The sequence below is a fragment of the Acinonyx jubatus genome, chromosome A3, assembly GCF_027475565.1.
Source record: "Acinonyx jubatus isolate Ajub_Pintada_27869175 chromosome A3, VMU_Ajub_asm_v1.0, whole genome shotgun sequence".
NCBI classification, from domain to species: domain Eukaryota; kingdom Metazoa; phylum Chordata; class Mammalia; order Carnivora; family Felidae; genus Acinonyx; species Acinonyx jubatus.
This window is the reverse complement of record NC_069388.1, coordinates 84,951,386-84,969,167: the sequence shown is the minus strand read 5'-3', so window position 1 is coordinate 84,969,167 and position 17,782 is coordinate 84,951,386. Positions and strand designations below refer to the sequence as shown.

Genomic DNA, 17,782 nt, shown 5'->3' with positions numbered 1-17,782 from the left:
AGGTGATGATTTCTCTATGCCCTGGAGTTTAATGCTTTTATAAAGAGAAGAAAGAGGTCCAAAAAAATGGGTGGAGGTGCCATTGTAGGAATTTCATCAGGCTTTCCTTGGCCCTGTCCATCCCTTGTGGGGTGGACCTTTCAGGGGCTACTTAAGAGTAACTAGCTGTACTGTAGTTGGGCTAGTGAAAAAGACCTCAGGATTTTACAGAGTCTGGTACTATTTTAGATTTCAAAAAGCTGAAACCATTTGAGAAGAAACCATTTGCTGATGGAAGTGTTGCTGTCATCATTGCGAAACAAAAACCCCAAGGCCCCAAGTACATACTCAGGGCCACATGGATCTGTCCACAGGCACCAGTGAGCGCCCACTTCCCTACCCCACGACTCCAAATGACTAGCCTCACTGCATCTCCCTTCAGCAGCATTAGGTTTTCTGGCTGCTTCTCTTTGCCCCTCCTCCCCCTTGTCCCTGCCTTGCTAAGCTCTCACACGCTCCGTTTCCTGTCTTTGCTTCTGCTATTTCCTCTGCCTAGAGTGCCCTTCTCATTCATTTTCTAGTGTTATGAAAGTAATCCTATTCTTTAACTTTCTCCTACTCATTCAGAAACATGTTTGAGAGCTGGCTTTGTGCTAGGCAGGCTTTGGAATAGAGGAACTAAGAAGACACAGGCCCCTTAGAGCTCACAAATATGTATGTTCAAGTTCTGGCCCAGCCATATAATAGTTGTGAAAGATTCTGTTTTGAGTTGTTTTTAGTTTATATTTTTTTCAAGACTTAAATACTCAAATAGATGAACTAAGCTTATTACTAAAAACTTCAAGCAATTCCCTGAGGGGCCCTCCTCTGTCATTTCAAGGTTCCAGGGGCAACCCCTTTTTGTTGATTTATTTGATATGTTTCTGAATAACATGCTGATATTGCCAGCTCCTGATTTTTTTTTCTCCCTTTTAGGTATTATATGGTATGGAATGTAAATATTTAGCTTTTTCATCCCCTATATACCCTTTTCCCCAAATACCTTGCAGTCATTCTCATTTTCCATTCTGCTACAACAGCAGTTAAATTTTGGCAGTGTGTTGGTTACAGTAGTATGAGTTTTTACATGTAAGAAAACACTATTCTTGCAGAATCTTCTTGTGGACTCGGATTACTATCCCTTTTCTATATAACTCTCTTTCCATTGGAATTAACGATCTTTTTCAATTTTTTTGTCTGTCTTCTCTGTGTACTTTTCAGCGGTTTAACCCCAAACTCTCTCTAGGTTGTCGAAATCATTTTTTAAATACTTTTAAATGCATTTATGTGCTCTGCCCATTTTATCTTCTTGAAGAAATCTGTCTTCTAACTCCATGAAATCTGAATTGGTTGCTCTCTAGGCCTGATTTACAGTCTTATCTTGGAATTTCTTAGTCATTCCCTTTGCCTCACTTTTTTGTTAGATTTCCTGACTCGTTTTTTGTTTTACTTCCTCATTGTGGTGGAGCTTATCCTGTGGTAGCTTCCTTATGCATGGTAGGTAAAGTTTTGAGACCTTCGAGGTCTAGAAGTGTCTTTATTTTATGCTCACACATGTGAAATCTTATTTAAAAATATATATATATTTTTTTTACGTTTATTTATTTTTGATAGAGAGAGACAGAGCACAAGTGGGGGAGGGGCAGAGAGAGAAGGAGACACAGAATTGGAAGCAGGCTCTAGGCTCCGAGCTGTCAGCACAGAGCCCGACGCGGGGCTTGAACCCACAAACTGCGAGATCATGACCTGAGCCGAAGCCGGACGCCCAACTGACTGAGCCACCCCAGGCATCCCATGTAAAATCTTATTTAAAAAAAAAAAAAAATTCTGGCTTAGAAATCATTTCATTTAGATATTTCTTGGAAGCATTACTGTACCATAGTTTAGCTTTCATTGTTGTACATAGGAAATCTTGAGTCATTCTAATATTTGGCCCTTTGGGTGTGACCCTAGAAATTTCTCCCTAGAAATTTATCAATTTCCCTTTTGTTTACAGTGTTCTGAAATATCTTGATGATATACCTTGCTGTATACACTTTTTATTTATTAATAAATGGTGTTCCCATGTAATCCAGAGACTCCCATCCTTGCACTGTGAGGAATTTTAGTTTGTCTCATTTGGTGATTTCCTTTTCTGTCTTCCTTTTGCCTAAAATTGCTGTTATTCAGATGTTGGTTCTTGCTGAATTGATTTTCTAATTTTCTTATTTTCTCCCTTTTATTTTTCATTTCTTTGTTTTCTTTTTTTCCCCCTCTACATTCTGGTGATTTCCTCAGCTTTACAGCCATGCCGTTGAATTTTTTATTTATCAGGCTTTAAAATGTGTAAGACCTTTGTGTTTGTTTTTGTTTTGTTATGTTTCATTTTGATGAAGTGCAATTTATCATTTCTCCTTTTTGTGGAACATGTTTTTGGTGTCATTTCTAAGAACTCTGCCTACCCCTTGCTTCTGAAGATTTTTGTCCGGTTTTTTTCCTAAAAGTTTTATAGTTTTACATTTTACATTTAAGTCTGTGATTCATTTTGAATAAATTTTTATGGCAGGTATGAGACTTAGGTTGAGGTTCATTTTTTTTGCCTATGGGTCTCCATTTGCTCTAGCACCCTTTGTTGAAAGGCTGTCTTTCCTCCATTGAATATGTTTGTCAGAACTCAGTTGGGCGTATGTGTGAGGGTCCATCTCCAGACCCTTCTTTATGCTGTTCCATTAATCTATATGTCTGTCCCTCCACCAGTACCACACAACCTTCATTACTGTAGCTTTATAATAAGTCTTGAAATCAGACTGATTCCACCTACTTCTTTTTTTTTCTTTCTAAAATTGTTTTACCTATTCTAGTTCTTTGGCCTTTTCATATAAATTTTAGAATAATCTTTATCTACAGAATATCTGGCAAGTATTTTGATAGGAAATCCATTAAGCCTTTTTATGAACTTGGGGAGAATTGACATCTCTTCTGTGTAGTTTTCCAATAAATGAACATGGTGCATCTCTCCACTTATTTGCATCTTTGATTTTTTGTTTCATCAGTGTTATGTAGGATTTGTACATGTTCTTAGATTTATACATAGGTTTTCTTTGTTTTGTTTTGAGTGATTATAAATGGTATTGGATTTTTCATTTTGGTGTCCCTGTGTTTATTACTAGTATGTAGAAAACCAATTGATTATTCTGTGTTTATCTTATATCCTTTAACCTTGCTGAACTTGTTTACTACTTCTTGAATTTTTTTCTAGATTACTTAGGATTTTCTATATAGACCATTGTGTCATCTGCAAAGAGAGGCAGTTTTATTTCTTCCTTTCTAATCTGCATCCTTTTAATTTCCTTTTCTAGCCTTAATTGCACTGGCTAGAATTTGCAGTACTATGCTGAGTAACAATGGTGAGTGGACATCCTTGTCTTCTTCCCAAGTCTTAGGAGGAAAGAAGACTTTCACCATTAAGCATATGGTTAGCTGTAGTTTTTAAAATTTTTTCTTTATTTTTTTTATTTTTAAAGTTTATTTATTTTGATAGAGTTAGAGACAGCATGAGTGGGGGAGAGGCAGAGAGAGAGAGGGAGAATCCCAAGCAAGCTCCATACTGCCAGCACAGAGCCCAATGGGGGACTTGAACTCACAAAACTGCAAGATCATGACCTGAGCTGAAACTAAGAGTCTGACACTTAACCAACTGAGCCATTCAGGCATGCCTAAAATTTTTTCTTTAATATTTATTTATTTTAAGAGAGAGAGAGGGAGAGAGAGAGAGTGTGCGCCTGGGGGAAGGGCAGAGAGAGAGGGACAGAGAGAGCATCCCAAGCAGGCTCCAAGCTGTCAGCACAGAGCCTGATGCAAGGATCAAACCCATGAACCATAAGATCATGGCCTGACCTGAAATCATGACCTCAACCAACTGAGCCACTCAGGTGCCCCTGTAGTTTTTAAAAATACATTAAAAAAAAAATAAATAAATTTGAGGAAGTTTCCCTCTATTCCTATTTTTCTAAGAGGTTTTTTTTTTTTTTTTAACCATGAATGAGGGTTGAAATTTGTTAAATATTTCTTCTGCATTGATTGATATGCTCATGATTTTTCTTATTTAGCTTTAATATAGGGCATTGTATTGAATGATTTTCAAATATTGAATCAGCCTTACATCCCTGCAATAATCCCCACTTGGTCATGGCCTATAATTATTTTTATTATGTTTTTGAATTCTATTTGTGAATATTTTGGTTAGGATTTTTACATCTATAATTGTGAGGGATAATGGCATGCAGATTTTTGGTTTTATGCAGCTTTTTCTGGTTTTGGTATTAGGGTAATTCTGGATTTATAACATGAGTTAGGAAGTGTACCCTTCTCTTCTGTTTTGTGGAAGAGAGATTTTGTAGAATTGGTGTTTATTCTTCCTTAAGCATTTGTTGGAATTCTCCAGTGAAACCATCTGGGCCTGGGGATTTCTTTTTTGGGAGTTATTAAGTTACAAATTCAGTTTCCTTAATAGTTATAAGGCTATTCACAAATATCCATCAACTAATGAATGGATAAAGAAGATGTGGTATATATATGCAATGGAATACTACTCAGCGATGAAAAAAAATAAAATTTTGCCATTCGCAACAATGTGGATGGAACTGGAAGGTACTATGCTAAATGAAATAAACCAGTCAGAGAAAGACAGATATCATATGTTTTCACTCATATGTGTAATTTGAGAAACCTAACAGAAGGCTATAGGGGAAGGGAAGGAAAAATAAGTTATATACAGAGAGGGAGGCAAACCATAAGCGACTCTTAAATACAGAGAACAAACTGAGGGTTGATGGGGGTTGGGAGTTACGGGGGGTGGGGAAAATGGGTGATGGGCACTGAGGAGGGCAGTTGTTGGGATAAGCACTGAGTGTTGTATGTAAGTGAAGAATCATAGGAATCTACTCCTGAAGCCAAGAGCACCCTGTATGTTAGCTAACTTGACAATAAATTATAAAAACAAAAATAAAAACAAAAACAATAGTTATGGGGCTATTCAGATTATCCATTTTATATTGGGTAAGTTGTGATAGCTTGTATTTTTGAGGAATTGGTCCATTTCATTTAAGTCAAATGTATGCATGTAGAGTTAGTTGTTAGTGATATTCTTGTATTATCTCTGTTGATGTGTGCCATGTCTATGGCAATATCCCCTGATTCATTCCTGTTATTGATAACTTATATCTTGTATTTCTTTTTTTCTTTATTGGTGTTGCTAGAGATTTGCCAATTGATGTTTTCAAAGGGCCATCTCTTTGTTTTATTGATTTCTCTATTTTTTCATTTTTTACTTCATTGATTTTTATTCTTATATTTATTATTTCTCTCTTTTTGCTCTGGGATGATTTATCTATCTATCTATCGATCTATCTATCTATCTATTTATTTATTTAATGTTTATTTAGTTTTGAGAGAGAAAGAGAGATACAGAGCGTAAGTGAGGGTGGGGCAGAGAGAGAGGGAGGCACAGATCTGAAGCAGGCGCCAGGCTCTGAACTGTCAGTGCAGAGCCAAACGCTGGGCTTGAGCTCATGAACCACGAGATCATGACCTGAGCCAAAGTCAGATGCTTAACCAGCTGAGCCACCCAGGCACCCTAGGTTTATTTTGTTCTTCTTTTCCTAGATACTTGAGGTGGGAGTTGACACATTGACATATCATTATCACCTAGAGTCTATAGTTTATATTAAGGTTTACTCTTGGTATTGTACATTGAGTTTGGAATTGTATTAGGGGTTTGACAATTGTATAGCATGTATCTACCATTACAGTATCATATGGGACAGTTTCACTGCTCCAGACATCCCCTGTGCTCTGCCTGTTTATTCCACCAAATCTCCCAACACCCGATAACCATTGATTTTTATTTTATTGCCCTATTAGTTTTGCCTTTTTCAGAACATCGTATAGTTGGAATTATTCAGTGTGTAACCTTAACAGATTGGCTTCTTTCACTTAATACGCATTTTGGGTTCTTCCATGTCTTTTCATGGTTTGATAGCTCATTTCTTTGTAGAGCAGAATGATATTCCATTGTATGGTTATTTCACAGTTCATCCATTGGTCTGTTGAAGAACATCTTGGTTGCTTCCAAGTGTTAGCAATTGTGAATAAAGCTGTCATAAACATCTGTGTGCAGATTTTGTGTGGGTATAAATTTTCAACTCATTTGGATATATTTCATAGATTATCAACTAAGGAATTATTATTTCAATTTTGAAGATCTTTCTGTTTGTAAGCCAGTATTTAAATTTTATTTTATTTTAATTTTACTCTAACTTTTAAAAATATTTGTTTTTATTGTGGTCAAAACCATACAACTTAAAATTTACCATCTTAACCGTTTTTTAAAATACTTACGTATTTTGAGAGCACGAGAGAGCGAGCATGGGTGCGTGAGTGCAGGGGGAGGATCAGAGAGAGAGGAGAGAGAGAATCCCAAGCAGGCTCTGCACTGATGCAGGGCTCTATCAAATTGTATGACCTAAGCCAAAATTCTGAGTTGGACGCTTACCTGACTGAGCCCCCCAGGTGCCCAGCAACTTAACCATTTTTAAGGGTATAGTATTAACTGTTGGCACAGTGTTATGCAGCAGATCTGGAGAACTTATTTATCTAGTATAACTGAAGCTTTATACCATTGAATAGCAATTCCCCGTTTCTCCTCCCGCCCCAGCTCCTGACAACTACCATTCTAGTCTCAGCTTCTATGAGTTCAGCTGTTTATATACTTCATGTAAGTGGAATCATACAGTATTTGTCCTTCTGTGACTGGCTTATTTCACTTACTGTAATATTCTCGAGGTTCATCCATATTGTAGAAATGACAAGATTTTTTTCTCTTTTAAGATTGAGTCATATTCCACTATATGTATATGCCACATTTTCTTTAGCCATTTATCCATCGATGGACATTTAGGCTGCTTCTGCCCCTTGGTTAGTGTGAATAATGTAATGAACGTGGGTGTGCAAATATCTCTTCGAGATCCTGTTTTTAATTCTTTTGGATTTACACCAAGAAGTGGGATTGCTGGGTAATATGGTAGTTATGTGTTTAATTTTCTGTTTTTCATAGTGGCTATACCAATTTACATTCCCACCAACAGTGCCACAAGGATTCTAATATCTCTGCATTCTTGCCAGCACTTGTTATTTTTTGTTTGTTTAATGATGGCATCCTAATAGGCATGAAATGTTCTCTCCTTGTGATTTTGATTTGCATTTTCCTGATGCTTAGTGATGTTGAGCATCTTTTTCTATACTTGTTAGCCATTTTTTTTGTAAAACTTTTAAATATTTATTCTAATTAATGTTACATATAATATAGATATTAGATATATGTGTTATATGTAATATGTACTTATGTATGTTTTTTATATATTAATGTTTTATACATATACCGTGTGTTTGTGCGAAGACAGAAGTCTAGGCTCTGCACTTGGCTTTTGCTGGCACATTGTGGGGAGGGGCTGCAGTTTTTTCTGTGGTTTTGGCTGGAGTAGAGTAGTTAGTGGCTGTACGTTTCTGTCTTGCCGGGCTGCCCCCTTCCTGGGTTTGGCTAGAGAGAGCAGGCTTTTACTGGGGCTTTTTTTATCTATGCCCATTAATGTTTTTAGTTAGCCGGCTTCTTCAGTTTCTAGTCTGGGATGTATGGGACAAGAAGATAACACAGAGAGCTCACCATCATCTCATTCCTTGGGTTCCAAAGTTTCTAGTCTGTCTGCTTTCTGTCCACATTTCAGACCCTTTTTGTTACACTTTTTAAAATGTATACTAGTCCAGAGTGTTTAGTTGTTCTTAGAAGGAAGAATAGGCGAAAATACTCTCCATTTTCCCGGAAATGGAAGTCTTCAGTTTATGCTTTTTAAAAAACAAATTCATTACAACATTTAGTAAGGCTTTAGAAGGAAGCAGAAATTAAAGCAAGTATTCAACTTACTTACAGTTGTTTTCCTACCATTTTTAATCAAAAGCCCTGCATGATGTCTTTAACCCTCTAGGCTCAGACTTCTGTGCAATATAGGCCATACCCTAGCCCTTCCTCTCTCAAATGGTGTCAGGATTGTGAAAGGAGTTGGAAGGGATAATGTGCTTTATAATATGCTAAAGCTTATGTGTTAATGATCAAAGAAGGAGAGTCCTCTCTGCACTTACCCCAGAGTAAGGATATATACCCACATCTCACCCAAACTCAAGAATGATCAGTGGTTTCACTAGAGACATTTAATTTTGACAAATGCTATGTGCCATGTACCAGAGTGTGGTATGAGTCTTTGGGTACATCTGGGATATGTGCCCTGATGAAACCAAAAGGATTTTGGTTTCTGATGAACAGTTGGAAGTTGGGTTTTGGGCTTCAGGTTCCTTTGCCTAAAGGCAGGAAAAGAGTAATTATCTTCAGACTTAAAGGGATAAGATCTCTAGCTCAAGATGGATCAAGTGCTGTTCTGTGTTCACATCTCCTGGCCCAGACAGATTACATCCGCAGCGAGCTTGATAGTGAGGACACTGAGGTGCCACCAGTCATGTTTGCAGACCTTCTTTCAACAAAAGACATATCAAAAGATTTGAGGCAGGAAAATGTTTCCATATTCCTAAAAGGGAGAAAGGTAGAATGCGTACAGTAGGAACATCGAGATAGATGGGGGACAAGAATCTGGAACGTATAAAAGATGCTTTGAGGGGCGCCTGGGTGGCTCAGTCGGTTAAGCGGCCGACTTCGGCTCAGGTCATGATCTCGCGGTCCGTGAGTTCGAGCCCCGCGTCGGGCTCTGTGCTGACAGCTCAGAGCCTGGAGCCTGTTTCAGATTCTGTGTCTCCCTCTCTCTGTGACCCTCCCCCGTTCATGCTCTGTCTCTCTCTGTCTCAAAAATAAATAAACGTTAAAAAAAAATTAAAAAAAAAAAGTTGCTTTGATGCTATTTTTTGTGTAAGAAAAGGTGTGTGTGTGTGTGTGTGTGTGTGTGTGTGTGTGTGTGTGTGTGTGTCTGTGTACATACGTAATACATATTGTTTGGATTTGCCTGAACAAAACACTGAAAAGATGAGGGAGAAGGAGAAATAGAGAGAGGGAGGGTAAAAGGGAGGAAAGGAGGGTTCCTTATAAGGGATGAGTATTGGAGTAGAAAATAATTTCCTACTATATATTTCTTTCTTTTTGAATGTTAATGTATTACTTATTTAAAATAATTTTTTAATGTTTATTTTTGAGAGAGAGAGAGAGAGACAGCATGAGGGGGGTGGGAGGGTCAGAGAGGGAGACACAGAATTTAAAGCAGGCTTCAGGCTCTGAGCTGTCAGCACAGAGCCTGATGCAGGGCTCGAACCCACGAACCGTGAGATCATGACCTGAGCCGAAGTCAGAGGCCCAACCGACTGAGCCACCCAGGCGCCCCAATATATTTTATTTTTAAAATAAAATAAAATTTTAAGTTATTTTGTAGTCACTTGGGTAAGTAAGCAGGGATCCAAAGAGCCTTCAGGTTGGATAAGAGCAGGCCATGTCATATCAACATCATGCTTTCTCTGGGAAGGTTTCTGGATAGGAAGCTCAGGATTGTGCACTAGGTCCAGTGTCTGTGGATCGTATCATTTGGGTAAGGACACTCACCAGAGATCTGTGAGCAAGTTGGAGAGTCTAGGCTGGATGCCAGGAATAATAGCTACTGTGTATAATGATTTCTGACCAGTGATTTGATATTAATCTTACAAACTTTCTAAGAGAAAAGCCCTGCAGCTTACCATTAGCTTTATGTTATTTTACATTTAATAAAGAACTTGATTAAAGAGATAGAAGACATACTTATCAATTATGTACCTAATACAAAGTTGGAAGATATAACAACTACATTGGGCAATAGAATCAGGGTCTAAAACAATCCTTACCAATTGAAGCAATGGAGTGATTCTAATGAGATGAAATAACAAGTCAAGGTCATACACTTGGATTTTTATTTTATTTTAACAACTTTACAAGCATAGTTCTGGGAAGGTAGAGATTTAAAGCAGCATAAGTGGAAAAAGACTCAAGTATTTTAGTGGTCAGGTAACTCAGTGTGAATATGTAGTGTAATGTGGCTGCCAAAAGAAAAAGAATACCATTTTTAGCTACATTAATAAAATTAATAGTAGGTGATAGTACTCGTCTACTCTGCAGGAGTCCAACAACACCTGGAGTATTAACTGGGGCCATGTTTATAAAAAGGATATAGACAAAGCAAAGCATTTTAATGGGAGCAGCCAAAATGGTGATGCAACTAAAAGACGTGTCATTGAAAGTGGGTATATTTAACCCATTTTGGCGACGTCATATTCCATTCTATGTATATATAACATTTTGTATATCCTAATGGACATTGGGGTTGTTTCTGCTTTTTGGTATTATGAATAATGCTGCTAAGGACATTTGTGTTCAAATTTTTGTGTGAATATGATATTTCATTTCCCTTGGGTATATACACAGAAGTGAAATTGTTGGGTCAAGTGGTTAAGTCTACTCTTTGAGAAAATGCCAAACCATTTTCCACAGAAGCTGCACTATTTTATATTCTATCAGCAATGTATGAAGGTCCCAGTGTCCACATCCTCGCCAACATTTTTTATTATTTCTGTTTTTAATTATAGTCATCCTCGTGGTTGTAGAGTGATATCTCATTATGGTTTTGATTTGTGTTTTCCAAGTGATTAATGGCGTTGAGCATCTTTTCATGTGCCTGTCAGCCATTTGTATATGCTCTTTGGAGAAATTTACATTCAGATCCTTTACCAGTTTTTACATTGTGTTGCCTTTTTATTGTTGAGCTTTAAGGCTTCTTTATAGTCTGGATACTGGATCCTTATCATGTGTATGATTTGCACATATTTCTTTCCCCATTCTTTATGTATGTGTGTGTGTGTATGTATGTGTGTATTATATATGTATGTATATCATATATGTATATATTACACATATATGTATATATGTGTATATATTACACATATATGTATATATGTATATATACATACATTATATATATGAAGTTTATTTATTTATTTTGAGAGAGAATGAGCATGAGTGAGCCAGGGAGGGGCAGAGAGAGAGGGAGAACGAGAATCTGCCAGCGCAGAGCCTGATGCAGGACTCAACTCTGCAAACCATGAGATCATGACTTGAGCCCAAATCAAGAGTCAGATGCTTTACTGACTGAGCCTCCCAGGAACTCCCTATATAACGTTAGTTTAAAAATAAGGTTTAAAATAACAACTCAAACTCCTTAGACTTATCACTGATTAAATTGTAAAATATAAACTGATCCGATCTGTAATTTAACTGAACATTTCCCACTCCCCTAAAAATCAGGTTTTGACTTAGATTCATCATATAGACTTTTATCTCAATACCACAAATAATAATTGTAACCAAGGGCATCAAGGTATCTTCCCTATATCCTGTCTTTTCCTGAGGCCTTGAGCTCCAATACCATGTGGGTTCCATCCCATACCTCTATGTCCATTTCTGTTCTCCAAGCCTAGGACCGGGCTTGTAATGAAAGTCGGGGAATCTTGGACCTCCTCTGGCCTGTTAATATGGAGAACTGAGCAGTGTACCCCCTGTGTGAGTCAGTCTCACTTTGCGGTAAGATTTTTCTCCTGACCTTTTCTGCATTTCACATCCATTCAAATTGATTTTCTCCATCAGTTACAGACTAGTGAGGTTTTACTGTAAAATCTGAGATGCTGCTGTATCATCAAGTCGTTAAAAGTGAGTTCCATCGTCTCTCTCCAAAGAGGAGATCTTTTCTGCTTGGACATACCTCAGGAACTCTGCAGAAGACAAATGAACAGGAATTTGGGCTTGAACTGATCAGCAGACAGCTTGGCAACTGTTCTAGGATGCCATCTGCAGATGTTAATTATCCAGTGTGGGTCTTCTAATAGCTCTTGACCTCCTCTTGGCTCTACCAAATGCTTTTTTTCCTTCCTGATTTTTTATTATTCCTCTTGGGGTGAGACAAATCAGAGGTAACACTGCTGATTCTTTTTCAAGCAGTTAAATGTAGATGAATTACTAATGTGGAAACATTAGTTTTTCATTCGTCTTGTGAACATTTGGAGAACATGATCTTCTGCTCTATTTTGGCTTCAAAAACTTCTCTCCAGTTCTTCCTACTTCCCAGACTGTGTAAACGAAATCAAGTTTTTGAAGAGTTGGTGATGAGACTGAAAAGCAGCGGGAAGAACAGGCCTTGTGACATGAACCCTGAAGTCATTTTCTGTTGTGGAGGAACTTGAAGAAGAGAGACCGCTTTTCTGCTTCATCATCTCCCTTGTCTGTTATCCAAAGTAGTTGCTCGAAGCCTTTTATTTCTCTCATCAAGCTTCTTTCTCATTCCTTTACACTGCAAACACGGTCTTGCTCTCTACCAAAAACAGAACAATAGATCGGAACTCAATGAAATTCCCTTTTCTCCAGCTGTAAACCAGTATGCATATCCATCTTTGTTTTCTTCCTGCTCTTCTTTCTAAGACCAGTCCCTTTAACAGTGCTCTCAGTCCCTGCCCCTTCTTCCTGCAGGACTTGGTTCCAGCAGTTATCCTTTGTCCTCTCCTATATGCTAAAGGTTTCTGCTCCTGGCTGCTTCCACTCTCCCAGGCTCACTTCTTTCCCATCCTAAGAATTCCTTCTCTCCATGCTGTTCCTCTCTGAAGCACGAGATGTTCTAGAGGACTGATTTGTAGTCACCAGCTCTATGTGCTCAACTCTTTGCAAGTCCATTTCTGCTCTCCCCACCACCCCCATCCCATCCCTTCTCTGAAACTGTTCTCTCATAGGGCTCCAGTGACTTTCCACTGTTAGTTCCAGTGTCACATTTCTGTTTTTGTCTACCTTTCTGAGGCAACAGTCATTCTTACTCCTTCACTCAGTGGAAAGTTCTAATGAGTTTTAACTTTGATGCTCAGAGTTCAGGTATATAAATTTGATACTATGAGATTTCTTCTTGTCTTGGTATATAATTTCAAATTAAAAGAGACTTTATTTATCACTCTAAGCAGCCAAATCTCTGGTTAGTGTAGTGGTAGTTACCGTTTTTATGGTCTAAACTGCCTTGTTTGTATGGTGACTCATAGAACCACTTCTTTTTCCACTCCCCTCTTCCCGAATTTTTTTTTTTAATGTTTTTACTTATTTTTAAGACACAGAGAGACAGAGCATGAGCAGGGGAGGGGCAGAGAGAGAGGGAGACACAGAATCTTAAGCAGGCTCCAGGCTCTGAGCTGTCAGCACAGAGCCTGACGCGGGGCTCGAACTCACGGACTGTGAGATCATGACCTGAGCCGAAGTCGGATGCTTAACCGACTGAGCCACCCAGGCGCCTCCTCTTTGTATTTAAATTATCTGTGCTAATGGAACTGACTGGCTCATTTTGTCTGTATCGGTATCTGTAACTAATACTATATTTCTCTACTCTTCTTTACAGAGAGACCTGTCGGGGCACAAGAACATTGTGGGCTACATTGACTCCAGTATCAACAACGTGAGCAGTGGTGATGTATGGGAAGTGCTCATTCTGATGGACTTCTGTAGGGGTGAGTATATGACCCATACCTTAAGCTCGCATTGCTCTGGAACTTTGATTGTCAAGGGCATGGGGGTCATTTCAGTTAATGTGCACTGTGCCCTAATGTATGTTGTTGTGGTTTTAAAGAAAACTGTGAGGCTAAAAGATACAGAGCATGCTGTCACGTCTTGGTTATTCTTATGGTGGCAAACAATTTCAAATGGTGGATAATACAAAACTCCCTTTCTGTTAGATTTAGGAAGGTTTGGTGCTTGTGTATGAATGAGAAAGGATGAGGGGGAGAATGAATGTGTTATTTGTGATGCTTTAAAACAAGTGATGAAGGCACATAATAAAGACCCAACTCCAGATGGACTGAAGAAACGATTCAGCCTCTCAACTCCCTCCCTCCTGTGTTCTCTTCTCCACCCACACCACCTTGTGTTGGGGAGGGGGTGGGTGGGACATAATCCTTTTCGTCTAATGGAAATGACCTTTCCTCTCCTTGCTTGCAAGCTGTAATTGCCAGTGAGGCTCCATTCAAACGATGCTGCTGTTACCAGTAGAGTTAAGTAGTTGAAAGCTTGGAGTTTCAAGCCACATTTATCTCCGGAAATCCAGACTGTAGCATGAATTGATTCAGATTTGACTGCGTTTCAAACAGCCAGCCTGGAGGTTTGACTTTTTTTTTGGCTTAAGCAGCTGCCACTTATAGGCTTGGGTCACTGTCTCCTGTTTGGTGCCCTGTTTTATAATCATCCTTACTTCCACTGACATTTTCCTTGCCTTTAAAGATACTGACCGTAAGTTAAATATGTTGTTAACCCTCAAAATGTGATGTTAATCAATAATTTTAGCCTGTCCTGTAAGAACTCTTAAGCTGATTTTATAAAATACTACCAATTTGAACTCGACAGTTTGTTTCGTCCTGTCCATTCCTTTTTGGGTGTTAAAATATTTAGAGACGTGGCAGTAGGAGCATCCAGGGATCTGGATAATTTTGTAAGTGAGGTCATCAATCTTACTGTCCTGGAGAATAAATGTTGGGGTAGCATTTCTACATTCCTGGCAGCAAGTAGTTAGTGAAGCCAGAGATACCACGCCATTCCTAAAGCACAGGCTAAAAAGCTGTCTTCTGGGGCGCCTGGGTGGCTCGGTCGGTTAAGCATCCCATTTCGGCTCGGGTCATGATCTCAAGGTCCGTGAGTTCAAGCCCCACGTCGGGCTCCGTGCTGACAGCTCAGAGCCTGGAGCCTGTTTCAGATTCTGTGTCTCCCTCTCTCTCTGCCCCTCCCTGTTCATGCTGTCTCTCTCTGTCTCAAAAATAAATAAACCTTAAAAAAAAATTTTTTTTAAATAAAATAAATAAAAAGCTGTCTTCTTCTTGCTCTTGGAGTCTATTGTGTAGTCTGATTCCTACTAAAAGATATGACAGGTTGAACCTTGGGGCCTCATCTCGTACAAATGGGGACGGTAGACCCAAGTGGTTATAGCAGGACCATATTGTCGCTTCTACTAATCTTGAAGATGTAATGAAGGCAGCTCACGTCTGTAGTGCTTTATAAAATAGACTGTTTTTGATGCGTTAGAAGAGGCACTGGATCGCAAGAAGACAAATATGGGCCCGGGAACCAAGACACTTGGGTGCCTCAGCCAGCAATCAGCTCTGTTACCTTGGGCCAGGTTGCTTCTCTGTGGACAGCCGTTCATTGTCTTGGGTAAGTCGTGAGTCTGAGTGTTTCTAACCTCTCCCTTGCTCTGTGTCCCCTCCAGGAGGCCAGGTGGTCAACTTAATGAATCAGCGCCTGCAGACAGGTTTTACAGAGAATGAAGTACTCCAGATATTTTGTGACACCTGTGAAGCCGTTGCCCGCCTGCACCAGTGCAAAACTCCTATTATCCACCGTGACCTGAAGGTAACAGGCCGCACTGTTTCATGAAGTGTGTTCAGGGTATTTTCCATCTGCCCCGGGGATGGGGGAGATGCTTTGGGCATGTGAGAGAAGCTTCAGGCATGGAAACCTTACATGTCTTACATTCTGCCTGGGGAGAGAAAATAGAAATTAAAATAAAGAAAGTATAAAACAGGTATCACTTTTATTACTTAGGTAGCCTTTAGAAATTCTTTATAATCATCTGCCTGAATACATGCTGTTCTTGTTTTTCCTGATAGAGTCCCAGTTTTACTTTTCCAGGGTTATAGAAAATAATATGCTCATTTAAATGGTTTGTGAACAGTGATGCTTGGTTTTTAAAGTCTCTCTTGTATTTTGCAAAATCCATTAAGTGATTATTTAAAAATTTTGTTCTACTAATTGCCATCTCCTTGTAGCCGGCCTTTCCTATTCTAGTCATTTGACAGCGTTTGTTGAATGGCATTGGCACCCGGTTAGGATTCACTGACATGTGCCATGTACCCTACTAGACGCTTTATGCGCACTCTTTGGAGGAAGATGTTCTTCTTTACATTGTATAATCAAGGAAACTCAGGTCACATGACTGAGGTCATACAACCGGGAAGGAGCAGCACCAGAATGTGAAGCTAGCTCTTCTGATTCTAAATTACAATTTCTTTTCATTATCCCTGTGTTTTGAGAAACACGCTTCATGGCTAATAACTTGTATCAGCAGCCCCTGGTGTACTTGTTAAGTGCAGGCTACTGGATTCTGCACTGAATCTGTTGGGCTATAATTTTTATGGTGGTGTCAGGGAAGCCCAGGAATTCATAGCTTAATAATCGCCCTGGGTGGGTTTTGTGTGTTTTAAAGTTTGAGGAACACGAGGGGCATGCCAGCATTTCTGTTTTGAGGGATTTTTTTTTCTTTTTAGCTTTTTTTAAAAAATGGAGATATAATTCATACACCATAAAACTCACCCTTTCGAAGCATACAGTTCAGTGGCTTTTACTGTATTTACCAGGCTGTGCAACCATCACACTATCTGACTCCAGAACATTTCGTCTCCCCAAAGGAAACCATGTGTATCCATCAGCAGTCACTCTTCACTCCCACCTCACCTCGGCCCCAGGCAAACACTAATCTGCTTTCTGTTGCCTGTTCTGTGCATTTCATATAAACGGGCTCATTCAGTAAGAGGCCTCTCGTGTCTGACGTCTTTCACCAAACGTAATGATGTTGTCAAGGCTTATCAGTGTTGCAGGGTGTAGCACCACTTCATTTCTTCTCATGGCATGATATTCACAGTGTAGATAGACTACATTTTGTTTATCTGGTCACTGATGGACATTTGAGTTGTTTTGACCTTGGATATTCCGAACGAGACTGTGAACACCTGTGTACCTGTTTCAAGTGGGCACATGTCCGTTCTCTTGAGCATCTACCTAGAGGTGGAATTGTTGGGTCGTGTGGTAACTACGGTTAACTCCCTGGGGAACTGCCAAACTGTTTTGTAGAGTGGCTGTGCTGTTTCTCTGCCACCAGCAACACATGAGGGTGCCGTTTTCTCCACATCCTCACCAACCCTTACCGTCCTTTTTTATTTTAGCCATCCTGGTTAGTGTAACGTGGTACTTACATCCCAGTGTTTCTGTAGTAAAGCAGTGAGCTTAAGGGAAGATAGGTACATAACTTCAAAAGCCTTAGATAGCCCCCTCCAGTGTCCCTCTACTCACAGTCAGCCCTTTTTCTAGTAGGAAAGGGAGAATACATTTCAGCAAGTATTATGAGCCTAGCAGAGTACAAGTACATAATTCTGTGGAATGGGGTACAGTAACACGGTATAATACGGTTCCTACTTCCCAGATGCTTTGGTATCGGTGACAGGATATAAATGAAACAAATGAAGTGTTTAGATTTGAAACAGAGACAGGTGAAATACAGAACTTTGTAGAACAAAGTGATGAACAAGCAGAGTTATCAAGCTGCTTAACGTACGATTGGGTAGCGGGACCAGGTAACGCAAGTTGGGATCTTCTGGAAAAGTGGGATTTTACAGGCTTGTGGGATTTAAGTGGTCACAAAGAGGACAAAGGACATGTCAGGCAGAGAGCAGATGCTGAGGGCTACCTAGAGAAGGGGACAAGGAGGCCTTAGAGCATGCGTGTCCGTCTCCAGGCACACCTGTGACACAGCAAGTGCCTGCCAGGGCATGAAGGTGAGGGCAAAGGAAGGAGGCAGAGAAGGCCACTGAGCATCCTTGTAGAGAGTGCTGATCCCGTGTTCTCGAACAGAATCTTCCTTTATTTTAA

The 17,782-nt window shown here is 39.5% G+C and overlaps 1 protein-coding gene across 17 annotated transcripts in view; it reads left to right on the top strand.

Annotated features, from left to right (window-relative positions):
* AAK1 (AP2 associated kinase 1) overlaps positions 1-17,782 on the top strand; it is a 169,700-nt gene that overhangs the window by 80,227 nt on the left and 71,691 nt on the right. For all 17 annotated transcript variants that reach the window (XM_027072282.2, XM_053200719.1, XM_053200717.1 and 14 more), the window contains 2 exons: positions 13,494-13,602; positions 15,348-15,490. In XM_027072282.2, the coding sequence (XP_026928083.1) occupies positions 13,494-13,602; positions 15,348-15,490 (252 nt within the window). The remainder of the gene's footprint in view (positions 1-13,493; positions 13,603-15,347; positions 15,491-17,782) is intronic.